This window comes from Musa acuminata, chromosome BXJ1-4 (assembly GCF_036884655.1).
Source record: "Musa acuminata AAA Group cultivar baxijiao chromosome BXJ1-4, Cavendish_Baxijiao_AAA, whole genome shotgun sequence".
In the NCBI taxonomy this organism is placed as follows: domain Eukaryota; kingdom Viridiplantae; phylum Streptophyta; class Magnoliopsida; order Zingiberales; family Musaceae; genus Musa; species Musa acuminata.
Window position 1 is genome coordinate 24,108,172 of NC_088330.1, and position 15,132 is coordinate 24,123,303.

General features: G+C 34.5%; 1 protein-coding gene across 5 annotated transcripts in view; it reads right to left on the minus strand.

The window, feature by feature from the left end:
- LOC135583992 (uridine kinase-like protein 3) overlaps positions 1-14,770 on the minus strand; it is a 29,023-nt gene extending 14,253 nt beyond the window's left edge. For 3 of the 5 annotated variants that reach the window (XR_010501638.1, XR_010501637.1, XM_065170427.1), the window contains exons 1-7: positions 14,486-14,770; positions 13,524-13,701; positions 7,060-7,151; positions 5,957-6,026; positions 3,851-3,966; positions 3,431-3,527; positions 2,623-2,702 (exon numbers count right to left, since the gene is read on the minus strand). Coding sequence is in view for 3 of the 5 variants with exons in the window: in XM_065170427.1 (XP_065026499.1) it covers positions 2,623-2,702; positions 3,431-3,527; positions 3,851-3,966; positions 5,957-6,026; positions 7,060-7,151; positions 13,524-13,677 (609 nt within the window). In the remaining 2 variants the exon portion in view is untranslated. The remainder of the gene's footprint in view (positions 1-2,622; positions 2,703-3,430; positions 3,528-3,850; positions 3,967-5,956; positions 6,027-7,059; positions 7,152-13,523; positions 13,702-14,485) is intronic. The other 2 variants (XM_065170432.1, XM_065170419.1) reach the window with 1 other exon arrangement.
- Between the last annotated feature and the right edge of the window lie 362 nt (positions 14,771-15,132).

Consider the following 15,132-nt stretch of genomic DNA (forward strand, 5'->3'; position numbering starts at 1 on the left):
GAGGCGACGGATAATAGGGTCATTGGCATGACAACGCCATGGTACCGCAAAGGCGGGACTTCCGTGAAGTCATCGATCCCTTGCTCTCATGGAGGGAGAGTGTTTGATCATGAAAGGGGCCGAGAAGGTGGAGCATGCGGAGGCAAACTCCAAATATCAAGACAAGGCTGAAGGGCAGAGACCAAGGAACTTCGTAAGACCGGTGTCAATGAGCTTCTCATCAAAATAGCCGAAAATGAAGGACGTCGGGTCGTGCAAGAGTGCACGACCAAGGAACGAAACAGGTAGTACGCGGTGCTATACCTTTGCTACTCAATAGAGTAGGCGACAAGGTTGATGAAGAAGAAGGTACAATCCCAGAGGCGATCAAAACTATTAGAGGCTTATTCCAAGTTGGGGTGAAAACTTCCTGCATTCCAGAAATTCGATGACATTGAGAAGGTGAATCACAGTAGCTAACTCAACGTAAGAAATGCAAACACTTCAAGTGCTTCAGAAGTATGAGCAAAGAGTAGGCGAAGGCCAATAACCAGCTTGATGCATGGAGTACAACCCTCGAGGAGGCGGACGAAGTCAAGTAACCTTTGTCTTCTCAACTCTTAAGAGAATGGATGAATCCAAGTACCTCAATTCTCTTATCTATCCAACAGAGGAGCTCTGCACAGGTTCAAAGACCCTTCGAAGATAATGGAAGACAATAGTTGTCAAATCCTCACCAATGGTGATCAGTGCTACTAAAAGTAGATTATTCGCTTCATTTCCCAACAGAATGCCAATCGAAAGCGAAAGTGATGCGAATCTACTTGGAAGTGACAACTAAGTGAAAGAAGAGTCGATGAACAACTTTTATATATGAAGGACCCAAAACTTCAAAAGTTTACGAGACGATGCTCGTTAAAGCTCCAACAAGCATCCACCCAGTTCAAGCAGCATGAGACATTTGGGAGACTAGCGCATAGTAAGGATGATCTTTCCTTCATCTGAAGGATCCACAGGAACCAATAGGGATCAACACAACTCAGCCAACCCCACACTAGAGTCAGAGTCATTGGCAAGTTGAAGCAGCATAACGGATCAAAAGTTTGACTACTCAACAACAACAGCAGAGAGCAGCTAGGAGCCAAGAGGCGCATTGCAGTTGGAGCAAAAGATTGAAGACTCAGCAAAGGCGAGGAGTTGCAGTGTCGGCAAAGGCTTCGACGAGGACGTCGAAGGAATAAGTGGGGGAGAATGTCACGGACAAAATTCTAAACAGGATATTTGATGTAATGCTTATGTATGTCCATGTCTTTTAGTTTGTTCATGTTTTGCACAGTATTTAGAGAGACGGTCGAAGGCTTAACAGTCCCATTTTAGTTGGGTTTGGTGGCCTTTTTAGGCTTGTAAATAAAGATTGTGTTATGTGGACACTTGTGAGAGATATTCGGTCTGTAGTGGACCATTTTAACCCTTTGTTGTACAACCGCTCAGAGCTTGTAAAGTCTTATTGTAATTTGTATTGGCTATGAAGTATTTTCTGAAATGATTACTTGTGGATCCCGAGTGAGGCGCTTTCTTTAACTCGTTTTCTCTTTTTGTAGGTCCTAAGGGACCATAGGAGGTTTCGGGGAGGCTGATATTTACGGACGGACACGCAAGGGTGCCATACGACTTAGGCAAAACCAGCTAAGTCCGTGATAGGGCGGTCCGCGTATCGATCCGCTGGCAGACTGATACGTACTGCCCTGTACGGGCGATATCATTCGAAATTAAAAACCTTAGTCCTTGGTTCCTCGCCTTAGTTCGATCTTACATAGGAAACATTTTTGGTAAAGCTACATCCTACCAATTTTGATGTTTATTTTTAAAAGATATAAATTAGAAGTTATATATATTTATGTATCAACTTGTTTTAAGTTATAGTTTATATAATTTTATAGGCATAATTATATATTATATTCAAATTTTCCCTTTTTTAAAAAAAATGGAGAATCCAATGCAATTTATCTATTTTTCTCCTATTTCATTTCTGTGATTTTTCAATTATATATTATTTTCTCAACTGTTTCAATCGAGTTGATCTTGATTGAATTATTGATGACAATTGCAAGTGCAATTACTTCTACTTTTAGTATATTTATCAAGAAGTTTGATAATTTAAGAATAAGTATATATACATAAATTTTCTAACACACATTATTACACTATGAAAATATCACAGTTTTATATAATTGTAACAATACAATATTCTTCAGTTGGCTTTATTTTAAAGTTCACAAGTGAGGAAAAGAAACTAATATTATGAACTTTAGGCAGCAAGGAGTTTGGACAAGAAAATTGAAAAAGAAATTGAAATGCAAGGAGCTTGGACAAGAATTTACACAAATGAAAAGTTCATGGACACTTGTAAGGTTATAACAAGCTACTCATTCTTAACTCATTCTTCAGAGAAAAACTCATAATCAGGTAGCTTTCAAGGTCTTTGCTTTACAAATTAATTATTCATAGAACTAAATATCTTGATAGGTGGGAAGAACCAGAATACCAGTCCTAAACCTATCAAACTTGATTAATCTACTAAACTACATCTAGTATAATAAATTGTCAACAATAAAAATTTTTCACACTGTGACAATTTCTGACCTGGTCAAGTACTGTCTTGAGATCTCTTCCCTTCTCTTCAGTATCACGTCTTATCCTCCTTGCCAATCGGACATCAGCATCTGCATGAAAGATCTTGTGCATGACTAAGAAATAATATGATCATAAAGAAGAATATAAAATAAATGAATATATATATATACACTCCTTTTTTATAAGCCACTTTAGGCACATAAAGCTTGTAAAGGAAGAGACAACATACATACATACATACATACATATATATATATATATATATATATGTATACATATATGTATACATATATGTATATATGTATACATATATGTATATGTATACATATATGTATATATGTATACATATATGTATATGTATACATATATGTATATATGTATACATATATGTATATGTATACATATATGTATATATGTATACATATATGTATATGTATATATATATACATATATATATATATATATATATATATATGTGTATATATGTATATATATATGTGTATATATGTATATATAAATATGCATATATGTATATATATATATATATATGTATATATATATGTATGTATATATATATATGTATATATATATATACATGTATACATATACATATACATGTATATATAGATATACATGTACATGTATATATATATATATACATATACATGTATATATAGATATACATATACATGTATATATATATATATACATATACATGTATATATATATATACATATACATATATATATATATATACTCCTTTTGTTTAAGCCACTTTAGGCATGTAAATCTTGTAAAGGAAGAGACAGAATATAACCTGTATCAACAAATATCTTCATGTTCATCATTTCTCGAACACGTGGATCGTGGAATACTAAAATCCCTTCCAAAATAATTACATCTGAAGGATTGACCTGTAAAGAACTATAAATGTTGGTCGGATACACTAATAAGTGAAAACTTCTATCTGAGAAATAGAAGAATAGATTTTGCCACAAGCAGAAATAGAATTGAAAAATATAATGCATGTAATGTCACTCTAATTTAGGAAAATAACCAAGCTTATGCAAAGGTAACCTATGTTGATACTTTCTGAAATACTTTCAGTTCAATTCTTTGCATCCATATGAAAATTCTGGTAAAGATAAATATCCTCTTGGAATATTAAACTGCAATATTGCATTACTGTGTAAAGTTGAATACAAGGAATCACACGAGTTTATTACATTAGACATACCTTTCTTGCTGGCAATTTCCTCTTGTTAGATTTGAAATCATAGTTTGGGACATCAACAGCTAGCCCATGCCTCAGCTTCTCCATACAGCAAAGCAAATTTTCAGTGTCAAAAGCATCTGAATCAAGAGATGTATCATTACAAAAAAAGTATTGGAGAAAAAAAATCATGCATGTCACTCAAATGAGAAATATGCAGGATGCAGTACTCCATCCGATTAGACTGTGCTATTAGCTCATGTAGAGTCCACTTCTATGAACACATATACAGATCTCGGAGGCAAAAGTTTTGCAAGAAAAAGGAAACAAGCTGATTTAAGTGAAAAGGTGCGTCCAGAAAAAGTAAGGAAGGACATCAAAGCCTTTAAAAAAGCTTCCTTGCAAATCAACCAAGATCAGCAAGAAGGCAAGAGCATCTCAAAAACCAACTTTTGGCCGAAGAAAAATGATTGTTAAGAGAAATAGATGTATCCTAAATTTAGAGGAGGTTAGGATTGATTATGATTACAGACTAACTAAACATCTTTCGAAGGCAAAAGCAGCAAGACTCAGAATCAGAAGATAGAGGAAAATAAAAATAAAATACAAGTAAAAAATGAGGAAAAAAAAAGAAAAGGCACAAAAGGAGCTACAGCAAAAGTATGAGAGAAGGAAAACAAGAACAAGGACATCAAATTGCACTCAATTTTGAAAATAGTAATGCTCTCAAATAAAAACCTGTTATGGGTTCTTTTCTTGGGAAAATTGTCCAAAATAATTTATACAAAAATTTAAAAAAAAATCCAATATATACATATATTACAAGTTGTAATATCATATTCATAAGCTACATTTTCAATAATGTAACTTACACGTTATAACATAATTATATTATATACCATGCGATATTGACAAGAAGATACGATCCTTGTGACAAATCTTATCACCTACATGTTGAGGACTCGAGGTGTTGCAATCCATAACATGCACTATGAAATACGAAGATGCAGTAATGCAAAGCTAACAATTAAGTGCTTAATGACAAACAAGTGGTTGGCAATTGATGGGTGGGCTGTGGAAGGCAGATCGTGGAAGATAGTGTATGAGATAAGTTCTCTCCTTTGCTCTTGAGCCTCCTCCCCAACTCCTTTCCCTTTTCCAGACTTAGACTTCTACCTCCAGGTTTCACATTTCTTCTTTTTCTTCTATAAGACTCCTCCCCCCTTCATTTCTCTTCTATTTTAATCTTCTAGAACATAATAATTTTAGTCCGACTTTGAAATGACCACAACTGCACATGTTTCAAGGACAAAATTCCAAGTCAGAATTAAAATAAATCACAGAATCAAACACTTTTCTCAGGATTGGCCAGACTTAAATTTGGTTGACCTTGATGGTATCCAACTGATTCCAAATAAAATCGAACTAGTTCTGGCTGATGTCAGCTACTTTTTCTTAGACAGGAAAGGGCTAATTATGACTAAAAGCAACTGATGCACGTACAGGTTGCAACGAGAGGTAAGAGTTGAAAAGGTGGAAGTCTATAAGAACTTGGTGAAACTAACCACGTTGATGTTATATTAGTGCAAGAAATTCAAAGAAACTATTTCTCCAATTGTTGAAATTAATAGAGTACTAAATCTTTTGCAAAATTTAATTGAAGAAAGTGTGATGGTAAAAGCCAAATCCATATCACTCATCTTGCTGCATTTGAAGTCAAAGCTATGATACTGGGGTATTTCAGTTAACTTTCCAACTGTGTTATTGTTTTATGGCGTACTCATCGTGGAAATGGAAGACATATGTTGAGAAAAACCATCATTAGACATCAAAGATAAAATTTATGTTAAATACAAATGCATCCATCTCTAATTTAATTTCTAGAAAGTGATGTTCAAGTCAGTAGGTTTACTTTAATGGTTAGATATATTACATTGCAAGATTAACAAGAATTAAAACATGATTGATTCATTTATGATAACTTGATCAAGCAATCAGTGTCAGAACAAGTTAAGAAGCTAAACCATTTGTTGGCAGTCAAAAGAGAATTAATATTTCGAAAAAAAATCAAATTTGTTCATGTTATCAAGACAACGATTCTTTGAAACTCTTTGAACAATATCCTTTTACCTGGATGGTCAAAGTTATATTCATGTACATGATTCAACTCCTCTTCTGCCAAATCATAATAAAAAGATTCCTGCCATATCATGCTAACAAACAGATTAGTTTCCACCAATAGCTAGATAATATTTTGATTTTATATACATTATCTTCATAACAAAACATAAAGATAATTCAAAATTAGCCATTAAAAATGCAACTACATCACTATTTTCCTAGAAAATACTAGATAGTTTTGTTTTAACTACATAATGTCCTAGTCTTCTAGCAAAATGTATATCATATGAAAGAAGCAGATAGTTAATGACAAAAGTTGATAAATTTTATTTATCTAAAGGAGAACATGAGCACCCACAGTAAGCATGCATTAAGAAAATGTAAAAGATATTTTTGGTAAGATAATTGCCTAGAGCAATAGCATTGTTAGTTTATAGGCTGGATAACTTATGTTTCCTGCAAATTATGAAATTCATTAAATCATATTATTAATACCATAAATTATTTAAAAATTTACAAAAACATTTTGTATTAAGTATGAACTAAGAAAGTTCTAAATCCTGAGGACATTGCATTGGTAGAGTTGTCAATGGATTGGGTCTGACTTGAATTAATTAAATCCGATCTGAGATCCAATCAAGTTTGAAATGGATAGGAATCATGCTTTTTAGTTTTGACACAATGACACAATACATAAAAATATGACCCAAGCCAAATAATAAATTAATCAGAGAAAGATCAGGGTAGATGATACAACAATGATCCCATCAGATTCCTATATATAACACTATATTATATTCAAATTATATTAATTACAAATGATAATACAGCTCATTAAAAATTATGTACTATGTACATACTATATACTACATTCGTGAAAAGACTACTTTTTACCCAAGAAGATTACCATTTTATCCCTACATGCAAAATCACTCATCTATACAGTACTGCAAATTAATGCTTACTTTATCTAGGTTCTCCTTGAATCTCCAAAAGTACCAATTTGTATATTAAATGTCATGCCTGTTTTCTTGCATTAAATGATTCTAATCAAATCAACTCCACGAAATAAAAAAGGAAGACAATATTTTCCAAGTCAGAACCATGTCCACCTGATTCACAAGGACAACACGTTGATCATGAAGTTTCTCTATGATCATATCACAAACAGCAGTCTTTCCAGCAGCTGCACCACCAGCAACACCTGTGTTTGACAAAACATATAAGAAAGTTAAAGACTAAGTAACTCAGACTTAAGCACATTATCAAAACAAGAAACAGCTGCAGTATATTAATGTCCAGAAGATAAGAATCTTGTTGGACCAAATGAGAATTACAGAATGAACTAAACTTTGACACATGCCAGACAAAATTAATCCTATAATCAACCACAAGATAATATCATTGAATAAGGCACATAAGACCAAGGATTTGCTGCTGGAAGCCAGATAGATGCCAGCTTTTGGCTGGTATGTTATAATGTGCTTCATTGCAGCAATCATATGTTTCTCATTAATGCAATTCAAGTCCTCGACATAAAAAAGTCAACAGGATGTGCAGGAAAACAAACTGTGAGATCTCAACTTTCAGGTTTAGTTACTTATATCTTTTTTCCATCATGAGCACTTGTAGTGTCCGAGTCTCACACACTTTGAACTATAACGAGCATGCCAATAGAAGCACAAATAATATGTATATGTTACCCTCACTTAGTGATATGATTTATGATGTTTATACTTCATAAATATAATAAATGGCATGCTCATGTTTTCGGCTTTTAAGATTGAAATACATATTTTCCAAAAATATCATTCTCAGTATTCTACGAAATGTTAGTTGAGCACATAAACATTAGTGTTTACGTTAAGCATAACACAACAAGCCAAAGTATGCTAGCAGACTTGAATATAAGGTTATGTTATAGTAATAAGCATACATACAATAACTAGAAGTGAGGATTGAATTGTAATTGACCTTAAGTGAATCTCAAGGCTTGAATGAGTTTAAATATAATTAAAATAAGAAAGTTTAAGTTTTAAACCTCGTGTATATAGAGGATAATAAACTACTTAGGCATGGATGGAACAATGAAAAATTAAATGAAGATACAAATCAAAAAGAGTGTTATACTAAAAATGTTAAGATACATAAGTAAGATTAAAGGATGAGTTTAGATCAAAAATGTCATCTTTGTCAAACCAAATTAAACTTAATGGAAATTACTGCAACATTAGAATTACATTAGTAAAAAAAGAAAAAAAATAAAAGGAAAAAAAAGGAAAACTTGAAATAAGGTCTAATGGGATTGAACCCTAGACCTCAAGGCAACCTCTTAAGCACCTCTACCTCATCCTCTTCACCAACCTAAGATTCTATAACCTTTTCTTTTCTTCTTCAATCATTCTCTCAGCTTTTCTCATGAAGGCCAGAAAACTCCAACTCTAAGGAAGATTGACGTATGAAAAACTCAACTATTCCCTTGCTATACCTAGGGTTTCAGTTTTACAGATTATAGGTTGATCTTTTCAACTGCTTTTGAGTAACCTAGACTTTGATTTTATCTATAATTTTTGGATATGTTTTGGATGATTTTCTTATGATTCTAAGGCCTCTGTATGACCTTAATCTGAGACCGATGCATAAAGTTATTATGGTCCCAATCTGAGGTACTCGGAATTCTCTGTTTTCTGAGAAAGGATCATGTTCGAGCTGAATTAACCACCTTAAGGATATGATTAAACTCTAGTCTTTTAATATGTTTAAAAAGGTTCCTTTAAGATTCTGTGAGATTTGGAATTGAGTCAATACCACCTCTGTATACCAAGATATGAGGCTTATAAGTTTCGACAGTCCCAACCCAGTTTTAGTATAATAGAATAGGTATTGGTAGTTGAATTAGGAGGGTAGTTTAGCCTCCAAATGATTTTGTTTTAAGCTGAAATTTGGTGTGTATTTAGTTTTGTCTCTTAGTTTTCTACAAAATTTTATGATAATTCAAGATCGTTTGGTTTGATTGTACGATGGTTTGACTAATACTAACTAGTTCATTTGTTTATAGAGTGAATTGTTGAAAAATTGATGGTGGAATTTAGATGAATTTTCAGGTTGAATATAGTCTATTTTATAAGAAATTTTATCAAAGTTTTTCTATGAATTATTAACAATTTGAGAGATTGGGTTCTTAATTAAAGCATCTCATGACCCTATGCTCCCAATTTAATAGATGTATCACTCCCTAACATGTTCAATCATTAAGGAACGTGATCTTTCATTGGCACCGTCATTTTTTAATTCAATCAGGTAATTATAAGTTGAAGTCACTACAAAATTGTAGTCGTATAAATTATTGTATGCATAATGTATTTTGGAAAGCATATTTCAAATGACATGATCATCATGAATTAAGCATGAGCTAAATATGAATGCATATATTTTGTAAGCATAAAAATATATGAATTACGATGAAAATGTATTGTATGCATATATATATGGTGACGTGCGGTGTAGGAGTATACGTGTTTTCTATTATGCGTGGTGTAGGAGTACATGGACATGTTACGACGTACAATGCATATATATGATATGACGTACAATGTGGAAGTGCACGTACGTATTATGACATATGGTGTGAGAGTGCACGTATATATATTATGATGTACGGTGTAGATGTACACGTATATATTATGATGTGCGGTGTAGGAGTGCACGTATATCTTACGATGACGAGCAAAGTGAGAGTGCTCGTATATATTATGATATAAGATGTAGAAGTCCATGAATTTGCTATGTTTCCTACATATGCATATAAGCATTTTGAATTATTTCGATGTAAAATTTTACCTCTTTTCTAGCATATGCTATATTATAGGATTATGCTTGCTAAAGAAGTCGTAAGATGAGGTGTTTATTATTAATAGTCTTGTGATAATGATTTTAAAATATGATACACATGACATGATGCATACTCACCTGAATAAAACTATAAAGGCTTATACTTACTGAGTGATTACTCACTATAAACCCTATTTTGCAGGTAAGGATACTAGTACTCCAACCCAAGTAATTGGGTAGAGAAAGAAGCTCGTGCAGGCCCATGCCAACGCAAATATGGACGATGGCTTATGGCCATTTGTATGTATAAATTTTGGACCTGTTATGTTTTTGTTTTCCTTTAGTTAGATAATATAAGTATACACGGGTGTCAAAACCACTATGTACAGGGGAAACCCTATTATTTTGTTTAGTAATTAGCATGTTTTAATTTTAAGATTGCCTACTTTCCACATTTTAGTTTAATTATTGATAGCAATAATTAAACTAAAATGTGACATCCTACTTTAATCATGCGTGTAGGTATGAGTGGAACTAGAAGTACGGTATTACAGCACTATTAAAGGCAATATGTGTAGTCAAACTGAGTAATCAAATCTCTTTTTCTTGTGTCTAATAAAACTTTCTTACGCCTTCTACTTCGCACTACACATGCTAATTGATTTAACTATGCAGTATCAACCCATAAAACTTAATGAATGTATCTAGGCTAAATCCAGTAAGATGTAGTCTAAATCAGGTAAGATCTAGGTTACATCTGACTATCTTGTCCAGATTCACCAAATATAATGTTAAATCCATGTGGATCTACCTTATTTTGACAAAGATGAAGCCTAGATATGTGAAGTTCCAGCCCGAAACCATGTGGATCTAGGCTAGATCCAGATGGATCTAGAATGATCCATGTGGGATCTATGCTATCTAGCCTGGATTCATGCATATTGTGGTAGATCCACATAGTTTGGGACTTGATCTTTATGGATCAATTCCTAAATTAAATATAAATTGAAGGCCAAACACAGAAATTTCTCTAATAATGACCTAATTAAACCTAAAATCAAGTACTTAAGCTAACAAATTTGGTTTGATTTACCTAATTTTGAAAATTTATTCAAATGGATTTCAATTCGAACTTTCTCTTCAAGTCTTGGAGAAATTGGGCCTTCTCTTCAAGTCTTGCTTGAATTTGGGAAAGTATTAGTGGGATTTATAGGAGCTAGAAGAAAATTGTTTGATGGGTAGGATTAAGAGTGAGAGGCTGAGAATAGATTAGGAAAAGAGGGCTGAATAGTGGTTCAACCTTCTTTATACCCCCAAAAGAAACCCTAACGGATCTCTTTTGAGTATGCCCACCCCGGTCAGGCTTACCTCTCAGTACAGGCCTGGTACAAGATGATAAGCCTGGTTTATTGGGCTTATGGAGCAGCAAGGCCTATTCAGAAATGGTCGACCCAGTTCAGGTTAGTCGACGGTCCAGTGACCTGACAAATCAATATGTCCCGAGTGATACAGGTCCGCTCGATATGTCAAACCATGACCCTTGGTACCTATACAACTTGCCTAGCCTATTCTATAACCAAATTATAACTCATCATACTCAAATAAAGTTAAATCAGATTCTAGAGACTTCTTGAAAATCCACTAAAAATGACATATGAAAACAAAATATAAGAAATTACCATAAGGACTTAGCAAGCAAGCTTTACTAGCCCTTTCTTGCCCTAACTTGGCTACAAATGGGTTAAGGTGGTTTCGTTGCTCAATCATCACCCTTTCAGATCAACCTGTCCATCTGATGGCAAGGTGATATGTTTCCAAATCAACCTTTCAAATCTTTTACTCTCATGTTTGGCAACAAACCAAAACCTGATAAGTGATAACATCCAATATGCAACATTGCCTATCCATTTTCCATTCTTCATCAAGTGCTATATATATTATGCAAGTTCTTAAGTCATTTGAATCCTTAAAGTCAGTCTATCAATTTAGAAGTTCTATCAATTAGAACTTGAAACATCAAGTGTTATCAATTTAGAATTTCAATACTATTCTTAGCATGTAGTTCTAAAACAGGGACTAGGAATAATTTGTTTTTACAAGAATTTTCTTTTTAGCAATATATCTGTAAAAATCTTTTGCTTCCGAAAGGACTAACATTGGACACGGAGAAAAAGTTTCTCACGAACCACTTCAATGCTTATGGCTTAAAGAATCCATGTAAAAATTCCCTCTTTCAACCTATCAGCTCAATCTCTTCGAAGAGTCACCATGATGACATTACAAACCAGCCTGCAAACCTATGAACGAAAAAAACTACAACTGTTATACTTATTCTAAAATCTACATAAAATAAGTCCTACATTTTGAAAGCTGCAGTTGTACCACTTAAAGAAACATCTACAATATAACCTGCCTTAAACTAAAATAAGGGCCGATCATGATGCAGAGAAGGTAAAACTACTGAGAGCCCTTATATAGTAAGATGTGGCTCAATCCTGTGACAATTACCATTTCAATATTTTGCAAAGCATGAACCTAAACAAGGACCAAAAATCGAAGGCTACCTTGATCCAGCTGTATTGGTTTAAAAGGTGTGGCTTCCATTCAGGTTTTAGCCATTTCAGCTCAAACCAATAGATTTGATTGGTTGATATGAATTTGGTCCAAAGGGAAAACAGATCATGTTACTGCAAATGCATCTTCCAGGCTCACATTGACACAATGATACTGCATTTGACCTATTTCAACTTTCCCAATCTATTTGTCTTGTAGCATAAACAAGTATTTTCATCATAGCCAACTCAATTTTTTGTAGATCTTGATATTATGATCATTTCTTGCCAACATCCCCATATTAAAAGACGAAAAGACAGCTGACACCTAGCATTAAACACATACATGTTTATGATTTATGTCAAGAACTATGCATCCAGACTTATAATCTCCTAACATCCATAAAACATTTCGTCTAAAACTATACCTAACACACAAAACATTTCCTAATATTCTAGATTTTCTTGAAATATTTACATCTTATCTTTTTCTTATTTTAACATCCAACTACAAACTTACCAAAATGCTCAAATCAACAATACCAGCCAAAACTAAAGTTTCAAGCCTTGATGATCCATCCTACAAATCAAATGATCATTATCATTCTCAGTGAAAATAACCAAATAATGAAATGGTTTATATAAAATAAAACCTACCAAATTAAATGAAGATTTAAAATTTAGGATATCCGTTGGACCTCTATGCCACCCCCACACACCCACCCAACCACCTCGGATGCATGACACAGATAACTAGAAGCAATTAGGAGCTCATCCTATGTACCCTAATTTATGTGGCAAGTTGCAGTTCCCCTAAATGATTTCCAACAAATTTGATTCTGACAGAAAGTTGGTAGAAAAGATGTTGCCAAAGACAAATTTGCTGGTGGGAGAACTTCTCGGCACATGGATTATGGAAATTTCCAACTTCCACAATTCTCTCTCTCTCTCTCTCTCTCTCTCTTTCTCATCTTTGTAAACTGTGGAAAATTTTTACATATATTTAACATCAAACAATAAATTTATCCCAAATCTTAATTCTTGTAACCAACTAGGAACTTTCTTGAATGCTTAAATTAAATCTTTTCTTACAAAGCATGGATAGAAATAAGTATTTATTTAATCACATATATAAATATGACAACAAGGCATGAAATACCAAAAAATTCGGTGAATCATTCATAAGAACTAACCTATTACGAAGGGTTCTCTGCAGCCATTCTCAGTCTCAGCAGTTGCTAGCAGCTGCTGTTCAGAATTTCTTAGTTCTATATCATCCACGTGAAGTCCAGAAAAGTGAACTCCTACAGAATTCTCTAGCAGTTCCTCCACTAACTTGGAACCCATGTGGACAGGCTATATCTAAGAATTCTGTGTCACAAAATAAAGAATTAGATGGATCCCATTCTACAGATATAGTCAGGATGAATTTAATGTTCAGCATGTGAGCATCAGACTTTGAATATTAATATAGAGGCAGATCACAATTTTCATATGTGTGTGCATTGCATCAATGAATACAGAAAAATTTACAAGAAAGGCACAGAGTGTAACGATGGAATATAAATTCATGAAAATTGTTTGCTAGACTTTGTAATTAAGAATAGAACATGTGAGTTGAATATCAAGAATAACACAAAAGGAAAGTCTTATTTTCAAGATCACATGCATAAGATCTGCTGCATCCACTTTCGTGACAACTGTATACAACTGTACACAGAAACAAGGAAGATGAAGAAGGATCATATCATTATGGAACCATATTCACGAGTAACCCATGAACAGTTAAACCCAAAGTTTCTGTTGATGCTTCTGATTTGACACATTCGTTGCTATGTGCCAAAAACTCAGAGCATTCTGTTGGAAGGTTTCTTGAGATTCAGAATATACTTGCAATCCTTAATGATGCGTCATAATGAGAATAAGAAGATCAGAACCTATTAATCGAATCAGATCATTCATTTCCTATTTTGCCCTTCAGTGTCAAACTAAAGCAAATTAATACGCTTCTTAATCAGTTCGCTGGAATCAAATCACTCAAACATCCGTTGTTACCTTCATATTTTGGGATGGAAACGAGGCACCTAAGTTAAATATTGTCCCAAAAACGAAACAAAACACCATTTTTATCCCGCAATCCAGAAAGAGATCTCACATGAGGAGTTTCGAGACGACGCGTGGACCCAAAACCAGAAGCTCTCGCCGGGATCAATTCACATCACCACGACGAGCAAAGCTCAGATCCAATGCGATCGACTAGGAAGGGGAACCGAGAGATAGCAACGGCGTCCGTCGCCCGCGATGACGGCGGTGCCTTTGCGACGAGATCTTTCAGATTCTACGAATGCACTTCCCGATCTAAACCCTAGAGTTCGGATCTTCGCTAGTTTCCCTTCTCGGCCAAAAGAGAGCAAGAGAAACGTATATCGGAGTGGGGTTCAAGGACAGCAGCTGCCTACTCGGGTTCAAAGACACCAATTGCCCTACTGTGCTGCGTTGGCAACGATTGGTACCTTGCAAGTCCATTGGTAGTTCGCCATCTGTCCCAAGTTAGCCACCTTGGATGGCTGGCGGGGCTTTTCCCGTAAGATCTAACACTGGTCCAGTATCGGGATCCGTGAGACAAAGCCTTGCAAGGCGCATTGCAGCGGCATCGGACCGACCACTTCCACATGTTACAGGAACCCGGATGACTTGATGACGAGTCAGCCGGAGTACGGCTTCGGTCACCGACACTTATAGCGAGATGGGGGGCACGTCTATGCTCACGTGGATACGTATGCGACAGGAATCACACACCGT